Here is a 24,796-nt window from a genome sequence, read left to right as displayed (position 1 = left end):
TCAGAAGAATTGCCGCTTTTGTATTAGGATTTTGACGACGAAGCTTGGCTCAGAATATGTTTGCACAAGAGCATTTCTATATAGTGCTTATAACCCATGATTCTTGCATCTTCAGCAGTTTTTCCTGAGAAAATATGGAGTCGCTATGAGTCATTTAATCACTTTCAGTGGTGTTTTATTAAGAAACATGAACACAACAGTAAAATGGGTTGTATAAAAACAGTCTTACTAGGATAAATAGCATCTTTTTTTGTAAAATGGTGCTTTTTCTCAAACTACCATTTAAGTACATTTTCAAGTTCTGAACCCAGTGATCTGAATAAGGCAAACAGAAGTTAAAACCTGGCGCGTCTCGGGCAGACTCCACCTCGCCCGTTTATGTTGGATTGGTTATTAAGTTTCTAACTAACTGTAACATCAAGTAATGCATGTTTTTGATGATGGCACAAGTGCGTCTGTTTTCGCAGTATCAAGAGAGGTTTGTGAGAGCGGCCTCCTGTGGTCACTCTGAAGATTGCAGCACTTTTTTTGTTGACCGTGAACCGAACAGAAACAACTTTCAGCATCCATGTCTGTTCAAGTCTTCTGGCCCGGTCCGGTCCGCCCCGTGTCCACCGTTCTTCAAAAGGGTCAGGGGTCACACTTGGCAGAGGTTGTAACAGGCTATGGGTCGCTCCAGAACGTTCTCTCCGTCCACCTCGAACACATAGTCGCAGCGGTGCGCCATGAGAGGCGCGTCTGACAGAGCGACACTCTGGTTGCCGAAGGAGATGAGGGTGTCTCTCTGGAAGACAAACAAATATAAATATATATATATATATAAAGTCATTTTAGTACAACATAATCAATTCAGATGTTTGTAATGTAGATGTTTTTTCCTCTGGGTTTCATATTGATTTGACACCATCTTCACGTTGAAGATCTTTAACTTTATTAGAATTGTTTATTTATGACCTTAATCTACCTTATCTTGTTTTAACCAATAAGATCCATTATTTCTAGTAATGTTGTTGTTTTTTGCCTTCAAATTTTAAAATTTGAAAAAAGTTGATTTTTCAAATAATTAAATTAAAAAATTAGATTATTTTCAATGTGAATACATTAGACATAAAGTTGGATATTCTTTATCCAATAATTAAAAACGAAAGTTTTTATTTCAATATTGTTAATTGGTGGCCTTTAAAACTCTGTATAAAATGTTGAAATAATACTGCAAAAATTAGCTCAATTACATTGAATTTAAACAGCTACTATTTTTTTTTTTTTTAACGTAATATTTTTATTTATACTTTTATTTATATATATTCACTCTGCTGTGTTTTTTAATGGTTGCCAAGCAACGGAATTTGGTTGCCAGTTTCACTGCTGTTTTCTTCTGTGCAATGACAATAAATAAAGTCTAATTACAAAATGTTGAATTAAGAACAACTATTCTTTAATTATTGGAATAAGAATATGAAACAATATAGGTAAAAAAAAAATAGGAATTCAATTAAAATGGTGTTATTGTTAAAACAAACAAATTCAACCTTCAATATACAATTTATTGAATTACATTATTTAAAAAAACGTCTCGATAATAAAGAAGAAAACATTTTGAGTTGTTTATTTTAAACTGTAGATGTTTAAAACAAGACATACCCGTTGACTGCCACGCCTGCTGTTGGGAGGAACTGGGGTATTGACGCCGCTTGCGATGGAGGCCCTTCTCTCGAAGTCTTTCTTACAGATGTGAGCCATGATCCCGGCAGCCAGGGCGTCGCCCAGAACGTTGATCATCGTCCTGAACCGATCCCTAAGAGGCAGCAAAGATCTTCTCAAACATTGCTCGAGAGACATTGCAGGGAAAAGATTCACTTACAGGACCCAGTCGATGGCGACGATCAGGGAGATGTCGGCGGGAGGCAAGCCCACGGAAGTAAGGACGATCACCATGGTAACCAGCCCCGCTTGGGGGATCCCTGCAGCCCCGATGCTCGCGGCCGTCGCAGTGATACTACAGCGTGAGAGAGGCGTGTTTAGGTTTCATCCCGTGAAGATTCACAGTTGATAAACCGAAGCCGTCCATTACCTGATCGTCACCAGCTGACCGAAGTCCAGGTCGTACTCGTTGACCTGCGCGATAAAGATGGCCGCCACGGCCTCGTACAGCGCCGTCCCGTCCATGTTGATGGTCGCCCCCACGGGCAGGACGAAGCGAGCGATCTGTCGGTCCACGCCACAGTTCTCCAGCAGACACTTCATGGTGATGGGCAGAGTGGCCGAGCTGGAGACAAACGTTGCGTTGACACAAGTGCATAAAGTTATAACTCAACAGTTGAGCTAATTGTTAGCTTAGCATGTTGCTCTAAGAAGATTTGTTTTTGCGATGTTGTGCAGTTAAGAATATATATACAGTTTATATAGGCAGTGACCATTCAGCAATGGGGATTATTTAGATGATTTTTACATTTTTTTAATGGACATATTTAGAGAGAAAAGTGTTTACTCCTGTTATCTAGTGAACCACTTTTGCTAATTCATCGATTAACGTCCGTGTGATAGCGGCATGTTAGCTAAACAACGGTGGACCAGAAGTGCAAAAAAAGAAGAATACAAACTGTACAACAAACCGAAATTAATGTATAAACTGAAATGAGAATTTCCTAAAAAGATCATTTGCACTGTTGCTGAAGGGGAAAGCGCCATCAGGCGCCTCAAAAAAGTTGGGGTTTGGGTTCTGGGCGGCAAAGCTTTTATTGTTTATTAATATTATTATTCTGTACTGCCACCACAAAAAAATATATGACTGGCAATAAAAAGTTTGTGTGTTTTCGTCGTACCTGGACGAGGTCGCCAAGGCGATGACGAGGGCCTGAAGAAGACCCCGGATGAAGGGGAACGGGTTCTTGCGGGTGAAGAAGAAGTAGAAGGACGGCAGCAGGATGAGGCCGTGGACGAAGAGTCCGGACAGCACCGTGATGAAGTACATGCCCAGCTTCTCCCCCAGGTGGGCCGGGTCGTGCATGTCCAGGATCTTTCCCGCCACCAGGAACACAATTCCGAAGGGAAAGTACCTGAACAGGTAACAAGTGGGGACGTCATTTCTTCCACGCGTGATGAAGCATGTGTTCGCTAGATTCCCTAACCCCATTAAAAAGAGCTTCCTCACTCATTCCCAGCAGTGTAATCCACTTGCTTGGTAATCCCTGAAAGATGACACTTCACGTGCGACTGAGCTGCTGTGTCAGGTTCACTTTTAGAAAATAATCCGCCCTTGCTGTTCTCCTGGAGTCTTTTCCGGGCTCAATTATCCCTTTTATTTATCTCAGTGTGTGCCAGGGAGGTGGAGTGCACCTACCACATGGCAGCGTTGATGATCTTCATGACGCACTCGTTGATGCACTGACACACGTTGACCAGCGGAGCTCCACGTTCTCCCATCTTGCCCAGCAGCAGACCTGGGAACACGGGGTCAAGAAGACTTTAATCTGGTGCTATTTTCAGAATCGGTTAAGATAAACTAGTCACGGAATAAAGGGTTAATGTTTGTAATACCAACGACACACAAGTGAAGATAAACTAGTTGAGTAGTAAACAAAGGGTTGTATCTCGCGGTTCAACAGTCATTGTGATGAATGTAATACAGTCATAATTTTTTTTTTTTTTAAATCTAACTTTACTGTTTCTCTATGAAAGTTGCTTGAGTTGTAACGGATAAAACGGTCACTTACACCCTGAAGTTGGTTTATTATGTGTTAACTTGCATTACTTGATATAGATCTATTGTTTTATATTTTTATCTAATGATTTACACAAAAAAAAGGATATTTTCACCCTTGCTGGTGGAAACTAAAGCTTGCAGGCAACATTTTTTCGAGTCTGTTCAAAACAACTAATTAAATCAAATTAAATAAATCGAGGACTTTTACCTGTATTTTTAGGTGAGACTAAAAATCAATCAATCAATTGTATTAATCTCTATACAACCACATCTATCCTTATATATAGACATTTTAATTGAAACTACCCTTTGTATGAAACACCTGCCGACATATTTACCCTCCAAAACAAATGGTCAAAACTTAACTTAAATCTGCCTCAGATTAAAAAGGCAGGAAATGGTTTAAGTTGACACAAAAAGCTGTTGTAAATATAAGGTTGAAGATGGGGACGCTAGAGCAGACGCAGCCTTTATAGAACATGGTTCTGTTTTCGAACACAAGAGATCAATATGACCCAGAGTGTGACTTTAATAAAGTCAATGGTTATTGATCTTCCAAAAAATAAAGTGCGTTCTATTGACCCACTAGCAATTAAAAAAAAGAAGAGTTTATGAAATAGGTTTTTGTGCTGCTAAGCTAAAGGTAGCAGATATTTACATGCTAACTATTAACTAGCTAACTTGCACATCTGTGTTGTAGCAGTAAGTGGTGAAAACTTTAGATTTAATACACATCCCACAAAGTTGATTATTCAGAGTTCAAACTATTTTAAACATTTTTAAGTAAAGGTAAATACATGCTAGGTTGAGTTTACTATCTGTATCAACATAGCATTTACAGGAGCTAGCAAGCGACTCTGTTTGCTTAGCATCTATTGTACTTTTAACTTACTCAACAATAAAAATGAACACACACATTTAAATGTTTAGTCTGGACAGTCCAGAAAATATCTTTTACACTGAAATATTATTTATTTTTCATAATTACTTATTAATATACAACAGATCCTTTTTTATTATTATTTATTTTTTGGCCTTTTATACACATTTTAATTGTATCATAGTTACTTGATGGTTAGTATTTCTGTTAAGTGTGTATTTGAAAAAACGAAAATTGTATAATTGGATTTTTCTATTTACAATTAACATCCAAATATTTACATCATTTGTTCATTTTTGTGTTCTGATTAAACTGTAGGGCAGTGTAACAGCAGCAGTCATTGTGCAGCTAAAGGAACAATAAAATCCTGCGCGATTTCGGCGATGTCTGAGAACGAGAGGATACTGCCAGCTCCAGCAGATTATATTTGGTTTAAAAACAAATTACATCAGTTCAGGAGAATCATGAAGTCTGTAAATTCTGCAACACCAGCGTCAAGTACTTGGACAATAATACAAATATATCCTTGTTTTTTTATACATTATAAGAATATATCGTCCTTGTATGTACACATACACTAGGAGGTAAAACGTGTCTCAAACAAGTAAATATAACCAATACCATCACTGGCAATGTTAATCATTATTATTGTGTGTTGTTCTCACCCATGGTCGCGGAGAAGATGACGATGCCCAGAACGTTCATGCCCTTGCTGGTGCTCGGGACGATCTTGTACTTGATGTCCGGAGCCGGTGTGATCTCCAGGAAGACCGGGTGTCCCAGGCGGGGGTTGTGGTAGTCCGGCATCACGTACACATAGTTGGCCTGAGACTCTTTGAAGTTGGAGGACTGCACGATGGGAACCAGGTCCGTTCGATACTGCGACACGGGGACGTGGAGGGATTAGTGAGGGAGAAGAAAGTGGCTTCAGCCCACAAATGTGAGTTCACCTACCTGCTGGAAAGTGGCTTCAATCAGGTTCGAGGGGATCATGTTCCTGTGGAGACATCATCTCGTGTCATATCATTGTTTACAAGGAGGAGAAACATCTGTTCATCAGCTCTTATGATTGTATCTACCAACTCGAAAGGATGACAATCACACATTTTGTCACCATAGTCCCATGAAACTTGATTGACTTTGGAGGTTAAATTGTATGATGTGTTTTGTACAGTCGGGTTTTTTACATATTTGCTAGGGTGGCAAATATGTTAGTGGTATCCCTTGTGTTGTCTCAGGGTCAAGGTGACCCAAAGGCCTGAAAACAAATATGTGTGTGGTATCCCTTTTGTTATCTCTGGGTCATGGTGACCCGAAAACAAACGTGTTTGTGGTATCTCTTGTGTTGTCTCTGGGTCATGATGACCCGGGGGCTAAAAACAAACATATTTGTGGTATCTCTTGTGTTGTCTCTGGGTCATGATGACCCGAGGGCCGAAAACAAACGTGTTTGTGGTATCGCTTGTGTTGTCTCTGGGTCATGATGACCCGAGGGCTGAAAACAAACGTGTTTGTGGTATCGCTTGTGTTGTCTATGGGTCATGATGACCCGAGGGTCGAAAACAAATGTGTTTGTGGTATCTCTTATGTTGTCTCTGGGTCAAGGTGACCTGAAGGCCTGAAAACAAATGTGTTTGTGGTATCCTTTATGTTGTCTCTGGGTCAAGGTGACCCAAAGGCTTGAAAACAAATGTATTTGTGGTATCAAAAACAAACAAACAAACCCTGAGATCACACAAGGGTTAAAAAGCTACATATATTAACATTTCATTGTTGGTGATTTTTGGGTCTAATTTAAAATGTGTCCTCAGATGAGTGTGTGTTGCTCTGATCACCTATAGCTACACACGCATGGTGACCACTTCCTGTCTCTCAGTACATTGAACACCTGGTGACACAAAGTGAGAGTGACAGAAGCGGTGAGAATGGTGGGTGTATTTAAACCCCATACGTCAGTGCCTGGTGTACCGGACAGTATAGACACGTAACACTGAGGATCTCCTGCACACAGCAGCCGACACACACTGATCTTGGTTTGTTGAGTAACCAGATTAAAGTCAAGGGCATGCTTGAAAGAACACACACACACACACTCACACACAAACAAACACACGCAGAACTCTTCTAGGAATTTACTAGACTATTTCCTCTGCAAGACCCTTAACATTTTTATTATTTTTAAGAAAAAACTTGGCAGAAACTTTGAGCAGAACCAGACTCAGACTTGCAGCACAAACCACCTGCAATGAACTGATTATTGTTTGTCGTTTTAGACAGAGCTGTGATCTCAGGTCAGTCCAGTGACTGTCTTGTCCAGTATGTGCATAGAGGGCGCTCTAACTCCAGCACTGGTGAACATCTATAGAGCATTAAAATGCTTTTTGTTGATACTGAAACTTTTTTTATTCTGTGTTTTCTTTTGAGTCCATAAAGCTAAACTGTGTATTTTTTTAGGGACTACGGTTGTGAGGAGTGTATTTCTTACACACACCCACACACACACACACACACACACACACACACATGGAGGCACACAAGCAAACATACACTCAAACATACACACATATATTCAAACACACATAGACACACACACATAGGGACACAAATACACTTATAAACACACACATATTGACGCACACAAGCACATGCACACAGACACACACCATAGACGCACACGCACAGACACATACCGACACACAGATACACACAGACACACACACCAATGCACACACATACAAAGACACAAACAGAGAGACACACACATACACGCACACACAGCAAACAGATACACACACATATACACATACACAAACATGCACAAACACACGCATACACACACGCGTAGATACACAAACACACACTTGTGCATATACACGCACACAAAGCCACAGACACACACATAGATACACAAACACAGACACTCAAACTCACCTATACATCCCCACCAAAATGCACACACACCCTAATGCACACACACACACACACCTACACACACACAGAAGTGATTGGTTTACATTTAGGATCAAACATGGTTTGGCTGTAGATAAATGATGGTCAAATAATGGAACCATCAGGAGAATGTCTGGTGTCATCACAGAGGTACATGTTCGCAGACCTACCTGATCAGGTCCAGGAGGGCGTCAGCAGACGTCATCACTGGTCCAGAACTGGCGTGGTGACCTTCCTTTTCGGAGCCGGTCCCGGGATGGATGATCAGAACCAGCACTATGCCAACGATGACAGCGATGAACGTCGTCCACAGGTAGTAGGTGATGGTCAGGACGCCGAGTCTGCCGCTCGCCCTCGTGTCCATGGCGGACAAGCCGGACATTAAACTGGAGAGGACACGTTTAGTTGGACTGATGTCACAGCACGAGGTGCTCAGTTCTTTGTTTGTTTAGGTCAAGATGTTCTGTGGACTTTACCTGGATGTGATGAGGGGCAGAATCAACATCTTTAACATTCTCATCAGCAGTTCTCCAGGAAAGGAGAAGTAAATCTTGGCCTGTGGGAGGAAAGAAAACACAGAATCAGAAGCAGTTCAAGCCAGTTTTAATGAGACGGAAGAGTGCCAAACATATTAAAAATATTGTATTTATCATAAGATGGTAAGAATAACACAACATAGCGAAGTAAAACGCTTGTCGTCAGCCTCTAAATTAACAGTACCTCAGAGTACAATTCTGACTTCTTAAATCTTGTCAAATCTTGTTATATTGCCTTTTTATTGTATTGCTGCAAGTTTAGCATTATTGTGACTACATTCAAAAGTTTCATAACTGAGGCTCAGGGTCACTTGATCAAGGGTTGCAAATGGCTCCTGGTCAGTAGACATTGCCTAATGTATATTTTGTTGTTTCTTGCCTTAGTCCTTGACACAGAACAATAATCTGCGAAACTATAATCAAATTGTTAATAACCTGTATTTTTTATTTTAATTTTGTCCCCTGGAAATAAAGGGGAAATAAGTAACCATATTTACTTTTTAATGCACCCTGCATTGGGTTATCATTGTAAGAGTGAGGGTCTTCTAGTTCACCTTGACCTGAGTTGAACCCTCCAGCAAGTAGTTTAAACTATTAACTAGTGATAAAAAAGGAACAATTCCACCGATTCATTCATTTTCTTTACCTTATTATGGACATTTTCCCCAAGTTCCCAATTAACCTGTTTATGTTTTTGGACTGTGTTACGTTTCCAACAAGAATGACACGACACCCCCCACTGTGATAGCAAAATATACTTAATAACTGAGATAAATAAATAATAAAACGTGTATTTGAAGTCGAAGCTTGATGCTTATACTAGGGATAGAAAAGTTGTTGGATGTTTTTTTTCAAGCAAGACATTGTACTGAACAGTAATGTTCAGGTAAGGATATACAGACGACAAGAATGTTGGATAGATAAATATAAATTATAATTATTCTTAATTCCAGTTAACGTGGAGCTTTCTAGTAAATAGAAAGACAATAAGAATAAAATCCTGGGTTTATATTATGTTTTCTTTCCATAAGTGGAGCTGATTGTTTCATCTAGTTCTCTACCACAGAACTTGTTTTTGTTGTTTCGTTTTGGATTTAAGTGTCTGGAAAAGCAGCTAAAGACGTCATGAAGTGAAGTTCACTCTTCCGCCCTCGCCGATCATCAGCTAAGCTGTTCTTCAATTACCTGGTATGTTTAAAGGATCTTACATCACACACTGACGCAGGTTCTTCAGAGTGGATTGCTACCATGACGAGGTCAAAAAGGTATTGAAGCTTCAGGATGATGTTTCGTGTACAATCGTAAGCATTTTAACTTTAGAGAAACCAATTTAGAGACAGAAAATCGAACTACAGATAGTTTAGGGATTGAAAAGTAGAAGATAAAAAAATCTTTTACTTATTTTTTTTTTAACCTTATTTATTCTTTTCTATTGACTGGGCACTGTAGCCAGAAAATATAGTAAGGAAAGGAAAGTAAAGGTTATTTGTAAAGCGCCTTTCTAGACCAGGGTCACAAAGTGCTTTAACAATCAAAAACAATACGCAGTTAAAATATATACTTTAAACGATCAAGACACATAATACAAACACAGGGGTCCCAGAAAATCAGGGAAAAACCTGCACAAATAAAAATGAAGGTGTTCTTGAAGGAGTCAGTAGATCCATCAAACACAGAGGGAGAAGAAGATCATTCCAACGCTTAGGAACCATCAGCAGATTCTGATCCACAGACCTCAGAGCCCGAGCTGGGGTGTAAGGCTGGATCAGATCACTGATGTAAAGTGGAGCCTGAGCATGGGTAGCTCTAAAAGTAAATATCAGAATTTAAAATAGATACTAAAAGAAACTGGCATCCAGTGAAGAGATTTAAGGATCGGAGAAATGTGAGTTCTTCTACTAGAGCGGGTCAGAATTCTCGCTGCAGATTTTTGTATCAACTGCAGGCGAGACAGCTCCTTCTTGTTTAGACATGAATATAAACTGTTACAATAGTCTGAACAAGAAGACACAAACACATGGATTATAAGATCCAGTTCGTGTTGTGACGTCATTTTCCTAAATTTAGAGATTTTTCTCAGTTGAAGGAAAACATTTCTGTATATTATTGTCATAATAAAGCACAACTGGTCAAGATGAGTAAAACAATATCACAGTTATTACCAACAGATACAACACATTTATTGCTTTGACTTCATCCATACATACCTGAGTAGACAGGTTGAAAGTTCTGAGCAAAAATCCAAGTACACATCCTGTCACCACAGCAAACACCGAGAGGGTCAACAGGCCGTTCCTTTTGCAATAGTCCTTCACGTACGCCCGGAGTTTGACTGGAAGAATACTCGAGATTGACTTTTTTAACAAATCCATGTTGGTCCTGTGCTGGATGAGGCCCGCCGTCCCCCTGAATGACCACTTTAAGATGGATCGAGATGCCTTCTTTCCTGGAGCTCTGTCAAGGATGTGGAGCCGGCGAGTCTGGTGGAGTCTTGGGCAGCTTTCACTCTGAGCTGCTCATCCAGTCTGAGATAGAAAGCATTGACTGAAGGCAAAGGTTTCCTTAAATGGATTATCCCGATCCCTCGCCAACAGATCTTCCTTCATCGCAGCCCAGGCTCATGGACGGCCCACTAGATCAGAGGTTAAACCGACTTATTGAAGTTGGGTCTTCCCTTCATTTTCTTGTCACAGTGTCCCTCACAGGGAATTATTTTGATTCGAACCTCTGAAAATGTGTATTTTTAAATAAATATTTCAATCTTAAACAGAGAATCAGCTGTTTAAGAGTTTTTAATGGCCCTGAGTTATCATGTCAGAGATTAAAATATGCTGTTAAATATTTGCTAATCCTTTGGTTTTTCTGACACCATCGAGTCTTCAATGTCCACGACCGTGATCCGACTTGGTCTCTTGTGCTCTTCAACAATGTCTGTCAACTTAACCTTGACAATCCAATCACCTGTAATCCCTTTTTCCTGAGCCTAGCACAAACAAATGTGCAAACATGTGTCTTTCTTCTCCCAATCCAAGGCGATCCTCCTGGAACAAATCCTGCACATGTTCACGACCTGCCGTTTCTCTGGATTAGGAATGTTAAATAAGCACTAATGGCATTACAAAATACAACAAATTAGAAATCAGAAACGTTTAGCCAGTGTTTGGGGAAATATATTTTCATCGTCAAAGTATTCTGAATAAAAGTCATAGAAAAGTAGTTTAGGATTTAATTTGTTTTCATTACTCAACAGTTTTTTTCTGAATCTGATCAGATCGGTCTTTACTTAAATAAAGCTATTTTGATACTTTAATACACCTGCATAGATATTTAATCAGACGTTGATCATATACGTTAGTCACAAATCTAGTTTAATTTTTTTATTAAAAAATATAGGCAATCCTTGAATAGCAACTGTTTAACGGCGATTCTAAATAGCATATCGTAGCGCCCTCTGTTGGCGTATATATGCAACACAGCTAATTACATTTTCCCTTTTTGAAACAGTGAATTTATATGAAAAAGCTGCTCTAATCGATGATAGTTATCGCCTTTGTTCCAGGATGCGAGGAAAGATGCATCATAAGGGAAGTACGCGTCGTGATGTAAATCTCATTGCTACACAAACCCTTTAAAAAAGAGAAAAAGACAGCCGAAAGTGGTATTAAGTAGCATTTCAATCAAATATATAACGATAGATAGAAAGTGATTTGTTACTCCCTTGGTAGGTGAAGGATTACATATACACTGAATACATTAAAGGTAATCACTAAAAAGGTAGCGACAGAGAAAATAATGAATTGAATGTATATCTTTCTCAAGGTATTTATGTGGTGATCATCATCCCTCTTTGTCCTCACTCTTCCTCTTTATCTCCATTCCTCTGAAAGCCCTTTTCTGTCAGGTCCATTCCTGAGCGCTTAAATTGTACAAATAAATGGAAAAAAATCACAATGTATTCAAGAGGATCAAACCGGTTTATTTAACCGTCGATAAATACACTATATTAGGTTTGTTTATTAAAATTCACACTTTACATTTTTTAAATTCATATCCCATTATTATATGATGATACCCCCGACAATAAAGTGCATTATTTCTGACAGTTTCTTGGCTATTATATTTCAAAGACACGGTTTCAAGTGGGTGACGTCACGCAACCTTACTAAAATTTGTTGAGTATTTTTTTTTTTTACCTAACCGTACACTCGACAGAATTGTAGATAAAATGTTTGGTCATTATTTTCAACAAATCAAAATTAACAAAAACACGTTAAATTCCGCACATAATCGACACATTTGTGTTCCGTCTTTTCTCACCTACAGACCGGACACACCACAGCAAGCCTCTCTGTGATTGGTCGCCAGCCTCACGCTCGTAGCTCCTCCCCCTCTGTTAACTCATTCCACTCGAGTCAGCAGCAGCAGCAACAGCCGGTAACTTTTTGTTCTCCACAAACACAAGGTAGCGAATGATCCTCTAAATAAAAAATGCATTGTCTTTAATATATTCATTACTTTTTCGAAACTTTAGTCGGCGTGAGACCGGGGACGGCAACAAAAATGAGTCAGTTCAAGGATCGTTTTGTGGCGCTGTGCCACGAAAAGAACTTTGTGACCGACCAGCTGGCGGTTCTGGAGGAGAAAACAGGAGTTCAAAGAGAATTCATCGCCCTGGGTATGTTCAATACACACCTTTTTTTTCATTAAATATATCGACATTTCAGGTGTTGCACGCATGTGTGATGCACCTGTTGGAAAGCAAAGTTCAGTCAAGTCATAGTGACGGATTCACAGCCACTTAATTCTGTTCTAGACATATTTTCTTACACTTAAGAAAAGAAGTCAACAAACGATCAGTAAATATTTAATAATAAACATGCACTAGTTTTTTTTTCATATGCTGTGCTACCATTAATATAATTATAATTAATTATAATTAATAACCATTTAATACTAGCTAGAATTAATGTTTATTTCACAACATATTATTATAAAGAATAGTTATTTAATAAGGGAAAACCAAATGATTCATTAACAAAGTGCTTTTGGTCACATGGATGTTATGATTTCATATTGTCTTCAAGAGAAGCCTTTGGGTTATTGGTAAATATTGAATGAGTTTCAGTTCCAAAAACATTTTGGAACTTCTTGTGTGTTTCTGTTGTGTATTGTTCCCCGTTAGCTTTGGGTGTTTACTTCCTCATGGTATTGATAATGTTTGATGAATCATACTTGAAATATTCTGTGCAAGCAATTGAAAAAAAAAGTATGAACATAAAGTAAATAACTGTAGCTAGAGGATACTCTTCATTGAACTACTTCTAATGTTCTGGAAATGCCAGCAGCTGGTCCCTAGAGTATTTATATCGCACCCTGAAATATCCCATCGCAGCTCAGCAATGGAAGGAGATACCAGGACGATCGGTTGTTCAACTTGCCATGACTTAACTTAATATTACTTAATTCTTAGGTGTTTTTTTCTGAATGCTTATGCCAACATACCAGAGTTGCAAACACTGGTACTGTGATGCCACTCAGACACAGGAAGTGTTCTAACCAACCTGACCTACATTCACTTTAAGCTAAGGTTGTTAAGGAAACATCCGCAAGCTTTGCATAAAAATAGTAAACGTTATTTTTCATGTGTATCAGTTTTGATTAAAGCATTTTTTGCTAGAGCACACTTCAGTACTTTGTAAAGAAAGGATCTTTTGACGTTTATATTACCGTTTCCATTCTAGAGCATAAATATTGTCGGGATTAAGCGCTTAAATTAAGCAATTAAAATGCATTTATTAATCATCAGTTTGTTTTGTGTGTCCTCGGAGACATCCTCTGCAGTCAGTCAACACAGCGACTCGCTGTAACTGGTTTTATATTTACTTACATGCAGCTGATGTTGCATAAACACATTTTTTTCTATATCAATTCCCAATCTTTCTCATCAGTATTCTGCTGCATGTGGACTTTTTGAATCCACGATTGGAGAATGTATTATTAAAACCTTTCTAAATGTGTAAATGTTTTATTCCAGTGCTTAGTATAAACGAGTACTCATCCTTTTAAAAATATCTTATCAATATCTCAATGAACGCATCCTAACGTTTCACTTGGCTGAGTTTTGTGTGACTCCATAACATGAAATTAAGGACAACAATATAACTTGTATCACAACATCTTAAGTTTTAGAATGAAAGTATTTAAAAACAAAACTGTGAACCGTCTTTCTGTGACTGTGGCTTACATACAGGTTTTCTTAATTTTTTTGGTGAGCTCTATAGTCTGGTCATTACGATACTTGACGTCTGCAACACATTAACGGAAGCAACGTGCTAAGTTCATTATGCATCATAAAGTAACAAGATAATAAAATCAGGGAGTGGTCCGATGACATCACTTATGTAAATGACCTTTGACATGATTTGTTTCTAGCACAAACAAGGTTGGTTTTCTGTCATTTAGTTACTAAATCAGACACACGTTGACCCTGCTTTAGAATTTTCCTGAAGAGAAATCCTCAGTTGCAGTTGTAGTAAAACCTCCAGTGCCTAATATAATACCCCCAAATATTTACCCCCCAGTTTTTCTATTTTTTATTTGTTTAGTGGCTTGTTTGCTTCTCCTTATCTTGCCCTGAAGTTGTTTGTAAAGAAAGTTCTGTCGTCTAATGTTCTCCTTTTTTAAACAAGAAAATGTTTATTGTTTCAACATAGATATGATTAAAAAGCCATCACATTTTAAAATGCTAATAATAGTACATTTTTCTTCTAAAAATGTCTTTCAACATGTATAGTTGTCCGTTTTGTTTGTTTCCTTTTGGGATTATTAAAACTTGAAGGGTTTAATAAGCTTTTTTCTGGCGACCTCCCAATGTCAGAGAAGTATTGGTGACTTTTTAGCTTTTTTACATAATGTACTCAGACCTGTAATCCCTCAACAAATAAGTCATTTTTTCTTGTTAACGTTAGCTAGGATTTTGTTAGCTATGAGGTTGTTAGCTTTGATTGGTTATTCCGTAATGCCACCACAACAAATTCCTGTGTTACCTTTACAACACTTAAGATGGTTACCATGATAATGTTAGCTATGATGTTATTTGCAATAATCTTATCTATAATATTGTTGCCATGATTATGTTAGCTATGATGTTATTAGCAATAATCTTATCTATAATATTGTTACCATAATAATGTTAGCTATGATCTTATTAGCAATAATCTTATCTATAATATTGTTACCAAAATAATGTTAGCTATGATGTTATTAGCAATAATCTTATCTATGATATTGTTACCATGATTTTGTTGGCTATGATGTTTTTAGCAATAATCTTATCTATAATATTGTTACCATGATTATGTTGGCTATGATGTTTTTAGCAATAATCTTATCTATAATATTGTTACCATGATTATGTTAGCTATGATGTTTTTAGCAATAATCTTATCTATAATATTGTTACCATGATTATGTTGGCTATGATGTTTTTAGCAATAATCTTATCTATAATATTGTTACCATGATTATGTTGGCTATGATGTTATTAGCAATAATCTTATCTATAATATTGTTACCATGATTATGTTGGCTATGATGTTTTTAGCAATAATCTTATCTATAATATTGTTACCATGTTAATGTTAGCTATGATGGTATTAGCAATAATCTTATCTATTATATCGTTACCATAATAATGTTGGCTATGATGTTATTAGCAATAATCTTATCTATAATATTGTTACCATAATAATGTTAGCCATGATGTTATTAGCAATAATCTTATCTATAATATTGTTACCATAATAATGTTAGCTATGATGTTATAAGCAATAATCTTATCTATAATATTGTTACCATAATAATGTTAGCTATGATGTTTTTAGCAATAATCTTGGCTATAATATTGTTACCATGATAATGTTAGCTATGATCATTTTAAGTAGGATAAATAAATCTGATAAATAATTCTGCGTTTACATCTTGGCACCTCACAGCCGCCACCAAAGCTCAATGATGGTGAAGGGTGTCAGTCGTCCATTGTGTAAAGCATTGATCAATGTGCAACTAGTGTTGTTTACTCTTTTATGTTTAAACTAACAACTTGGCTTTTATTTCCACTTCAAGCAGCTGTTTTAGACAGACATATATATAGATATATATACAGTATATATATCTATATATATAGATATATATACATTTATATATCCACTGGATGAAGTCTTTAATACATACAGTCCACTTTTAAAAACTTTTTACACATAAACACGTAGCTAAACGCGTGAAAATAAAAAGATTTGCTGTAACAATAATGGCAGAAATACCATGTCAGTATTGTTTCATATGTGTAATATTTACTTTCTAGATGGGTAGCATGTTATAATACAGAGGTAAACATTAAACAGGGACACTCTTTCATGTTATTTGTTTTATGAAGCTTTTGTTTGTTTGTCTGCTCTGTCCTGCTTAATGTACACAAGCACATGCACGGCACACCGCCATTTAAATGAATGTACATGAATGTCAATATATACGATTTATTTAAATAAATCTCAACATAAATCAGAGAACTGTGGACCAATCATTTTAGTATGATATAGTTTTAAAATGTTAGGTTCAGGGTCATTAAATACTTTATATTTTTAAGAGAATAAGTAATAAATACAATCGAATAATATAATCTGATCCCTCGGTGAGAGTCGTCCAGATGTGCATATATATATACATATAGATGGACAAATAAATACAAAACTTTTATTTTATTAATCTTTTATACAGATGACTCTAAAAGTTATTTATTTTTAAGGAAACATGTGCAAATGTTTGCTATCCTGTCAAATTGTTATTACTGTTTTTCCAGTTTGTGTCCCATTTTAGGGAAGTGGTTGGGATATTTTGTGTACACTCCAAATGAGACAAACCACATTCAAATACTTCCCGATTTGACTGACGAGCTGTCAGCGAGTCTAGTCCGCAGTTGAGGTGTGAATGCTGGACTACATCAGTTTAAACATTTTGATGTTTAGCCACCAGGTGTGGCCAAAGAGGCTGGCGACAGCAGAGCTCCTTCAACAACTGACCAAATAAAGACTTTTTTTTGGAGTCGTCGCTTAAATAATGCTTCAAATTCAGGTCATTCAAATGTGTTTATCTTTTGGAATTTGTAGTGATTCTTATGGACGTATATCAGTGCGATCAGAATATTGAATGGTTACATTTTTTCATTTTAATTCGTTATATATTTTTAATTTTTAAATGTATTTTGTTTTTTTAATAGGCTTACATTTTTTTTCCAATTCAATAGTTTGTATATTGAAATGTTAATCTTAATGTAAATAATTGAATAATACTATTCTAACATTTTTAAAATAACGGATTTATATAGTTCTTATGTAGGATTTATTATAGCGTCAACATGGTTGTCATGAGACCATAAGAGTACCAAGCAACTTGATTAGTATATCTTGAATTAACTTCATTATCATACCAACATTTTTAAAATTGAAAAAATTAAACGATAAATTCAACCATTCAATATTCTTAGGCATTGATCTACTACAGTTTTTGTTCGCATGTTTTGATTCTTGTGTGTTTTAAATGAGCAGCTGCTGTGATGATCACAGCCTTGGTTAATATCTCCGTACGATTCCCTTAATGGCCCTCCCTTTAATGAAGCGTGAAGCTCTCATTTTGTGTTTGTAGGCGCTCCTCCAGATCCTGGTCGTCGTCTGTGCCGACATCCTGCTGTCGGGCACACCCAAGTGACAACATGTTTGATGACTGTGACCTAACCCTTCCTCCTCTCCTCCCGCCGCTGCAGGTGCTCTCGGCGTGGTCGGGATCTACCTTCTGTTTGGATTCGGTGCGTCGCTGCTCTGCAACCTGATTGGCTTCCTGTACCCGGCTTACTTCTCGTATGTATCAAGTTGCACCGCATGTCACCTCATAAATAATAGTCTCTGTTTAAGTTGCCACCGGAAGTGCTGCACTATTATGATTATGGTATCTTTGTTATTAAATAATTCTTTATTTTAGGATCATATTTTAAAACTTTTTCCAGCTTGATATTTAAGTATTCTGTTAAAATAAATGAATAAACGATAGTCCTTGTAGCTATTTTGATTGATATTGACAATATTTATTGATTAATATTGCATGAATATTATTATTAAGACTTTCATTTCATTTCAAAGTTACAAATCATGTAACTTTGAAATGTCATTGTCCAGCCTAGACTTTTAGGAGATTATTTTTAAATTTTTACATTTTACATTTGTACCAAAACGGCAACAAAAAAAACATGGATAAAAGTGTAATCCAGAAATGCAAGTATACAAGCTGGTTTACAAACTTCTTAGAATACTCTTTGCTTGTTTAATTTTCGGTTTAAATCAGTTTAAGGTTCTCTGAAAATTTAGAAACAAGTTTTTTTCATATGGTGAGCTATCATCCCAGACTGTCTATAATCGTGCTGCCATAAAACCACAGACTAGCAAGTTCAGAAAACCATCAACAGTACTTCAAAATAAAAAACTTTTTTTTTTGGTATAGTTGAAATCAATTTGAATGAACTGAACAAACGCAAGAGTTAAAAAAAAGTTATTTGTCAGCGTATTGTTGCACTCACCCAGTGAGGTTGTGTCGTGTGTGTGTGTGTGTGTGGGTGTGTGTGCAGCATCAAGGCCATTGAGAGCAGCGTGAAGGACGACGACACCCAGTGGCTCACTTACTGGGTCGTCTACGGACTCTTCAGCCTCGGCGAAGCTTTCTCTGACGTCTTCCTCTTCTGGTTCCCCTTTTACTACGCCGGCAAGGTGCGTCGACGCTTTGTTCGAACAGTTGACGCCGAATCATCTGTGAACCTATTGATGTTCTGTCCAAATGAAACACAGTCTTTTCCTACCCGTGGACTCAACAGTTTAATTTCTTTGGTGGCTTTTTTTCTCATTTATAAATTTTCGCTTTTAACGTTATTAACCAAAACTGTGGTTTTCCAAACTGAGATTTCTGAAGGTTGTTGTCATACTGATATTATTAGAAATTAATATATATTAGAAATATAAAATTAGTGGTTCTATCTTTGGGCATTCTACCTGTGTTTTATACCGCTAAGGTAAACCAAATAATGAAAAACAAAACATTTGAACCATGATCTTTTTTTTTTGTTAAGGCAACATTACACTCTAGTGGACAATACATGTATTGCAGGCATGGGGGATTAAAAAAGAAAACTAAAGAATGTACAGTATATTACTACCATAAAGTGTTGAAACTTTGAATTTGCTTATTGATATGTTTTTTAAGCTTAAAAATATTTTGAATACTTTCTTTCAATCATGTCTATATTAAATAGTTGACTTTTTTATTTTGGAATAATTGAACCTTAATAAATCCAATAATCCATATATATATATATATATATATATATATATATATATATATATATATATATATATATATATATATATATATAGTAATTTCAATCATCTAAAAATACACTTTCCAAAAGCCTTTTAACCATTGTGTTATCATAGTAACACAACACTTTTTGGATGTTTTTTTTTTTTGGAATAAGACTATCAGACTGTTGTTTAAAACTTTTTTTTTTTTATGGAAATAGTCTTTTTTTTAACTTCATTATTAAAAAAAAAAAAGCAACCTTTCAATATACAAATTATTTATTTAAAAAACAACTATATTTTCATAAAATATTTTAAGTTTCCACTTTTAAAATGTCAAAATAACTTCATGACTGTCTGGTTTAATCCTCTTCAAAACGACTTTTCTTAACAGAAAAAAATACATTGTAGTATTTCCGAATTTTAAAGGCTGTTCCTCTTCAGATGAGGGCGATAGATGGCGCTCTCTTTGCACAGAGGTAGTCGGGCATCACAATCCGTCTCTTCTCTCAGTGTCTGTTCCTGATCTGGTGCATGGCTCCTGTGAAGTGGAACGGCTCTGAAATCCTGTACAGGCGAGTCATCCGGCCGTTCTTCCTCAAGCACCAGGCCGCCATGGACAACATGGTCAACGATCTGAGCGCCAAAGCCAAGAGCGTTACCGAGACGGTCACCAAGGAGGGTGAGTCCGTAAACACACAACCTGTGCCCTGAGCTCACGAGTCCCCCTGAGTGATGACCCCGTCTTTGTGTGTCCGCCAGCTCTCAATACTGCCCTGAACCACGACAAGACCAAGTAACGCCGACGACTCCGCCTTTCCTTTTTATTGACTCAACAAGAAGCGTTGTGAAACTGAAGTGATGGAAAGAAGAGGAAGCTTCACTGGAGGCTTCCACTTGTACGACAAGAACTGGAAACTGACCTTGAAGGACTCTTGGATTTTAACACTTTCACTGTGACTCATTGTTAAAAGTTTTTCCATCACTGTCTGAAACTTTGCTCGGCTGACAAGGGAAGATTCTCACTGTGTTTCCCGTCTGTCCTCGATCACGTCTTAACTCATCCCTGTGGTACCGTAATAAAACTGCTCCCAACTCTGTGTGTGGATCCACTGCTTCTGTGCGTCCGCGGCCTCGTCGCCGGCCGGGGAATTGGATTTTACTCGTAGCGAGTTACAATGCTGGCTCGCTCCACTGATCCCAGAAATGGTTTTCTATCGCGTCCGTGAGGCTCCTCTGCACCTCCTCTTGTGCGTTTGAAGCTAAATAAAAATGAATTCCCGGATTTCTCCTTCGTTTTAAACCTCTGTTTTCATTATTAAATCACATGCTACTTTAAATCAATAATTTGGTGACATTTGGATTATTTTAATATTTATATCAAATATATTGTCATCTTGATACTCACATCTTGTCAATATTTTATAATTTTCTTTTATGGTTTAATACACTGTTTTACATTATTTTTGGTTGACCAGCATCTCTTCACTGCTTTTTTTTTTTTTTCCCTGATTATGTGACCTTCAGTTGTCACTGGGTGACTTTGCTGGTAGAACTTCCTGGGATCTAGTGATGGATAGATGAAACATAGACATATGTTTAAGCAGTGATTGAAATTATGCCATAGACTTTGAAATGATTTTAATGCATACCTATTTTTAGTGTATGATTAATATAAAAACTGTCTTCATTTAGAAAATGACATGGATTTGTTTAATTGAAAAGCAGAAGAATTAATCTACATTTCTGAGCATGAAATAAACATCTTTAAATAGAATTATTAATAATATTATGTAAATAATTAGTTGGTTTTTTTTTAAACGTAGTGATCTGATCCAGCCTTAAACTCGAGCTCTGAGGTCTGTGGATCAGAATCTACTGATGGTTCATGAACACGGTTCAGGACCAGAGGAGAGAAATCCTTCCAGGCTGTTGCTCCTAAGCTTTGGAACGATCTTCCTCTGTGTTTGATGATCTACTGACTCCTTCAAGAAACATCTGAAGACATTTTTCTTTTCCTTGATTTCCAGGGACTCTTGTCTTTGACTTATATGTCTTGGCCTTTTAAAGTATTTTAACTGTGTATTGTTTTTGATTGTTAAAGCGCTTTGTGACCCTGGTTTGGAAAAAGGCGCTTTATAAATAATAACTACTTACATTTGACTCATTCCAAGCGTTCTAAATATATCTCCACCCCACTTTAAACGCTTTCTATTCACCATCCTCCGCCCACTTGAGTGTCTTTTCAGACGAGCTAACCATCCAGATGTGATGTGTTTGCTCAAGGGGATCTCAACAGGCAACCCTTTCAAGACGCCGCTCTGGATGGAGAGGGCGGGAAATGGTGGTCTGACCCAGGGGTCGTGCCGCCAAAGGGAGAAAAAAAAGGCTGTGATCACGTGACCGTCCTCCTCCCTGCAGGCCCCTTGATCATTTGGGAACTCTTATCCAGAATTAACCAGAATTGACTTTTATGGACATGTAGTTCCAAATCCTACCGATAGGAAGCGGCACATGCACGCGTCTGTGATACCGAGCCATTGTTCCGGACGATAAAAATGTCTCGACATGTTAATGGTCACGAGCTTTGAATATGAATGAATATCAACCAGTCTCACTGCCTCGTCCCCCCGGGTATCGACCCGGTCTGCGCTCCTCTGGCTCCAACAGAGCACCGTGTGATCTCGCTCCTGTGGTTCTGACCCAGACTCTCTCCATGGTGCTGAAACTATCACAGCAGCGATCCGGGGTGACGAACACGCGTGACGTAATCAATACGTTCTCGTGCCGGACGGCATTTAAAGGCGCAGTTTGAACTGGAATATGCCGCCATTTTTTTATTTCTTGGGGGATGTATTTTGTTAAGTTTTTGTCTCTTTTTAAAAAAAATGGTAGATTTATTTGTGACTTAAAAAATATAATTTAATAATAAATTGCCGACTTCCTGTCAGACCGGAAGTCATTAGGATACCAGGGAAATTGCTAGTTTTAAGGGGAATCGAACCAGAGATTGGATGTGGGTTCACACTCATTGTATCATCTAAAAGTAAAAAAAGATAAATAAACTCACACATTCACAGTTTGTAATCCTTGTCGCTGGCATGACATTGATCCATAATAAAGGAAAATTGTGGTTGTATTAAATGTACATTCATATGAAAGAGAAGACTGAAAACAAAATGCACAAACCTGAACATTTTCTTCCTTAAAATAAGCTTTTGTGTTCTGTAATAATGCACTTTTTTTACACAATGCGCACAAACTCTTATGCTGGAATATAACATATGAATATACAAAATATAAAATGTATATTAAAATAATTCAATTTTGTAAATAGGGGACATTTTTTAAATTTAAACCTTATTAAACATTCGAACATGAGTCACATTTGATTGACGTTTTGATTGATATACCTTTATTCTTCACGCATTGGGGAAATGTAGGTTGTCGCAGCCGTTCACAAAAAAAGATAAATCAGACACATTGTATTAAGACATTCAGTACACATAATTACACATTATACATATTTTAAAAACATTAGAACACATTAACATATTTTACATTACATACATGTCTGCCCCAACAAATCCCATTATCTTCAAGCATGATATTTAGGTATACCTATTAAAACATTACAATACGATCACCAATATGAACTTGTAAAGAAATGTATTTGTGAGAGAATTGTTGATGATGATGGTCCAATAAAGCGCAAAAAAAAAATCAGCAGGTGAGTCATGCCTCTCTGCAGTACTGTCTCTTACCCCTAGGGGCGCATGTGATTATAATTCAACAGGAAAAACAAAACAAAGAAGAGTTGTTGCTCTCAAACAGATTGGTACTGTCAGTACCGGTTTGGGGTATGTGCAGGATAATTGCCAAAGCAATCATATTCATTTTGAGTTGAACGATTTGTGACGCGTCGGGTCCATTTTATTTTAAAGAAAAACTTTATTGACAAACCATACTGGATTAAAGCATCACCAAAGATGATTTAAAACACATTGACCTGCTGTGATGCAGTAAACATGTGAAGAACAGAAGATCTTTGTAAACAAAATGTGTGTTTTATACACAACGCTATTATTAAATAATTGTATATATGTGTTCGGTGGGACCAAGTAAACTCCTAGTAGTGACTTGGACTAACTGTACAACATTAACAAGTAATTTGTTTAAATCAATGTATTGATTCATGAGATTTATTTGTATCGCACGAGTAGCACATTGATGATATAAGTAAGAAAGCTTTATTTGTACAGCGCTTGTACAAAATATTAGACTTTGTCAACATTAATATTACTTTTTGTTTCCACTTCCAAAAGTGACGCAACTATGAAACAAAAAATGTCGCTTCATATGAATAATTTTCTTAAAGCCAAAAGTCAGAATTATATATATTTTAAAATATACATATAATTTAATATAAATATATACAATACCTGACATATGCATTTAATTGTACTGTTAATAATATGTCATTGTGTTAATTACACAAATCACTCTATTTCATTGACACTCGCATATAAAAGTATTTTAACAGACAAATCATATTTTCAATTAAAATATAATGATAATATAATGATATTTGATATTTTCAGGTTGTAGATCTAAATATGTAGGTATTATTTTAGACTAAACATGAGCATCCACAATAGTAAGATAAGAGAAAACCAAGAGGTTTTAATAAACTTTTTGTCTTCTATGCCAAACAGGAGCAAGCACTTTGGTTTAACGATGAAAACAACAAACTATTTAGAACTGTCCTATGTTTTTAAAGAGCAAGTAAAGGAGGTTAGCTGGAATATTATAAACATTTTTTGGCTTGTCCTTCAGAATACAGAACGATTTAATTGAAGTAGTTGGTGAAATAATCAGAAACAAAATTCATAAGGAGATAAAGGACGCCTTATTTGTTGCAGTAGAAGTTGATAATACTACTGATGTAAAAAAAAAAGTGACAAAATTACTGTTTACATTTTTTACCGAATCATAAAACTAAATATGTGCTGCACACCTGTATATACTTAAATTTGTTCATACTTTATATGAATTAGACACAATACTTCTTTTTTTTAATAAAATTTATATAAGAAGAAGTTTATTTTGAGGAGAAATATTTTCTGTGGATATGCATCATTAAAAGAGGAATGATGATATGAAATTATATCAGTTTTTCTTGGAGGAATAGAGAAATAAAAAGCTGTTTTCCCTTCACACAATTGTCAATCCGACTCCACCTCACGTCACTGGCAAATAGCAAGCTTTTAATATGAAATCCTTTTTTTTTCCTTGGAAAATTATAATCGTTTTTTTTTTTTTATGAAACAGT

At 36.7% G+C, this 24,796-nt stretch overlaps 2 protein-coding genes across 2 annotated transcripts; one reads left to right on the top strand and one right to left on the bottom strand.

Annotated features, from left to right (window-relative positions):
- Nucleotides 1-637: 637 nt before the first annotated feature.
- On the bottom strand, nucleotides 638-8,101 carry slc1a8b (solute carrier family 1 member 8b). The gene is made up of 10 exons (XM_087779401.1): nucleotides 8,009-8,101; nucleotides 7,703-7,918; nucleotides 5,538-5,580; nucleotides 5,249-5,462; nucleotides 3,341-3,440; nucleotides 2,823-3,056; nucleotides 2,072-2,266; nucleotides 1,862-1,996; nucleotides 1,642-1,795; nucleotides 638-754 (listed from the first exon to the last, which is right to left on the bottom strand). The coding sequence occupies exons 1-10, from the start codon at nucleotides 8,050-8,052 to the stop codon at nucleotides 638-640; spliced, it is 1,452 nt and encodes a 483-aa protein (XP_087635527.1). The 5' UTR covers nucleotides 8,053-8,101.
- A 4,343-nt stretch (nucleotides 8,102-12,444) lies between these two features.
- On the top strand, nucleotides 12,445-20,564 carry LOC148060808 (receptor expression-enhancing protein 6). The gene is made up of 6 exons (XM_087779482.1): nucleotides 12,445-12,530; nucleotides 12,600-12,743; nucleotides 17,886-17,979; nucleotides 18,741-18,879; nucleotides 19,978-20,146; nucleotides 20,227-20,564. Exons 2-6 carry the CDS (start codon nucleotides 12,629-12,631, stop codon nucleotides 20,262-20,264), a joined length of 555 nt encoding a protein of 184 aa, XP_087635608.1. The 5' UTR covers nucleotides 12,445-12,530; nucleotides 12,600-12,628; the 3' UTR covers nucleotides 20,265-20,564.
- Nucleotides 20,565-24,796: the final 4,232 nt, after the last annotated feature.

The sequence above is a fragment of the Callionymus lyra genome, chromosome 18 (assembly GCF_982586985.1).
Source record: "Callionymus lyra chromosome 18, fCalLyr1.hap1.1, whole genome shotgun sequence".
NCBI classification, from domain to species: Eukaryota; Metazoa; Chordata; class Actinopteri; order Syngnathiformes; family Callionymidae; genus Callionymus; species Callionymus lyra.
The sequence above is the reverse complement of the archived record's forward strand: the minus strand, read 5'-3'. Positions and strand labels throughout refer to the sequence as shown.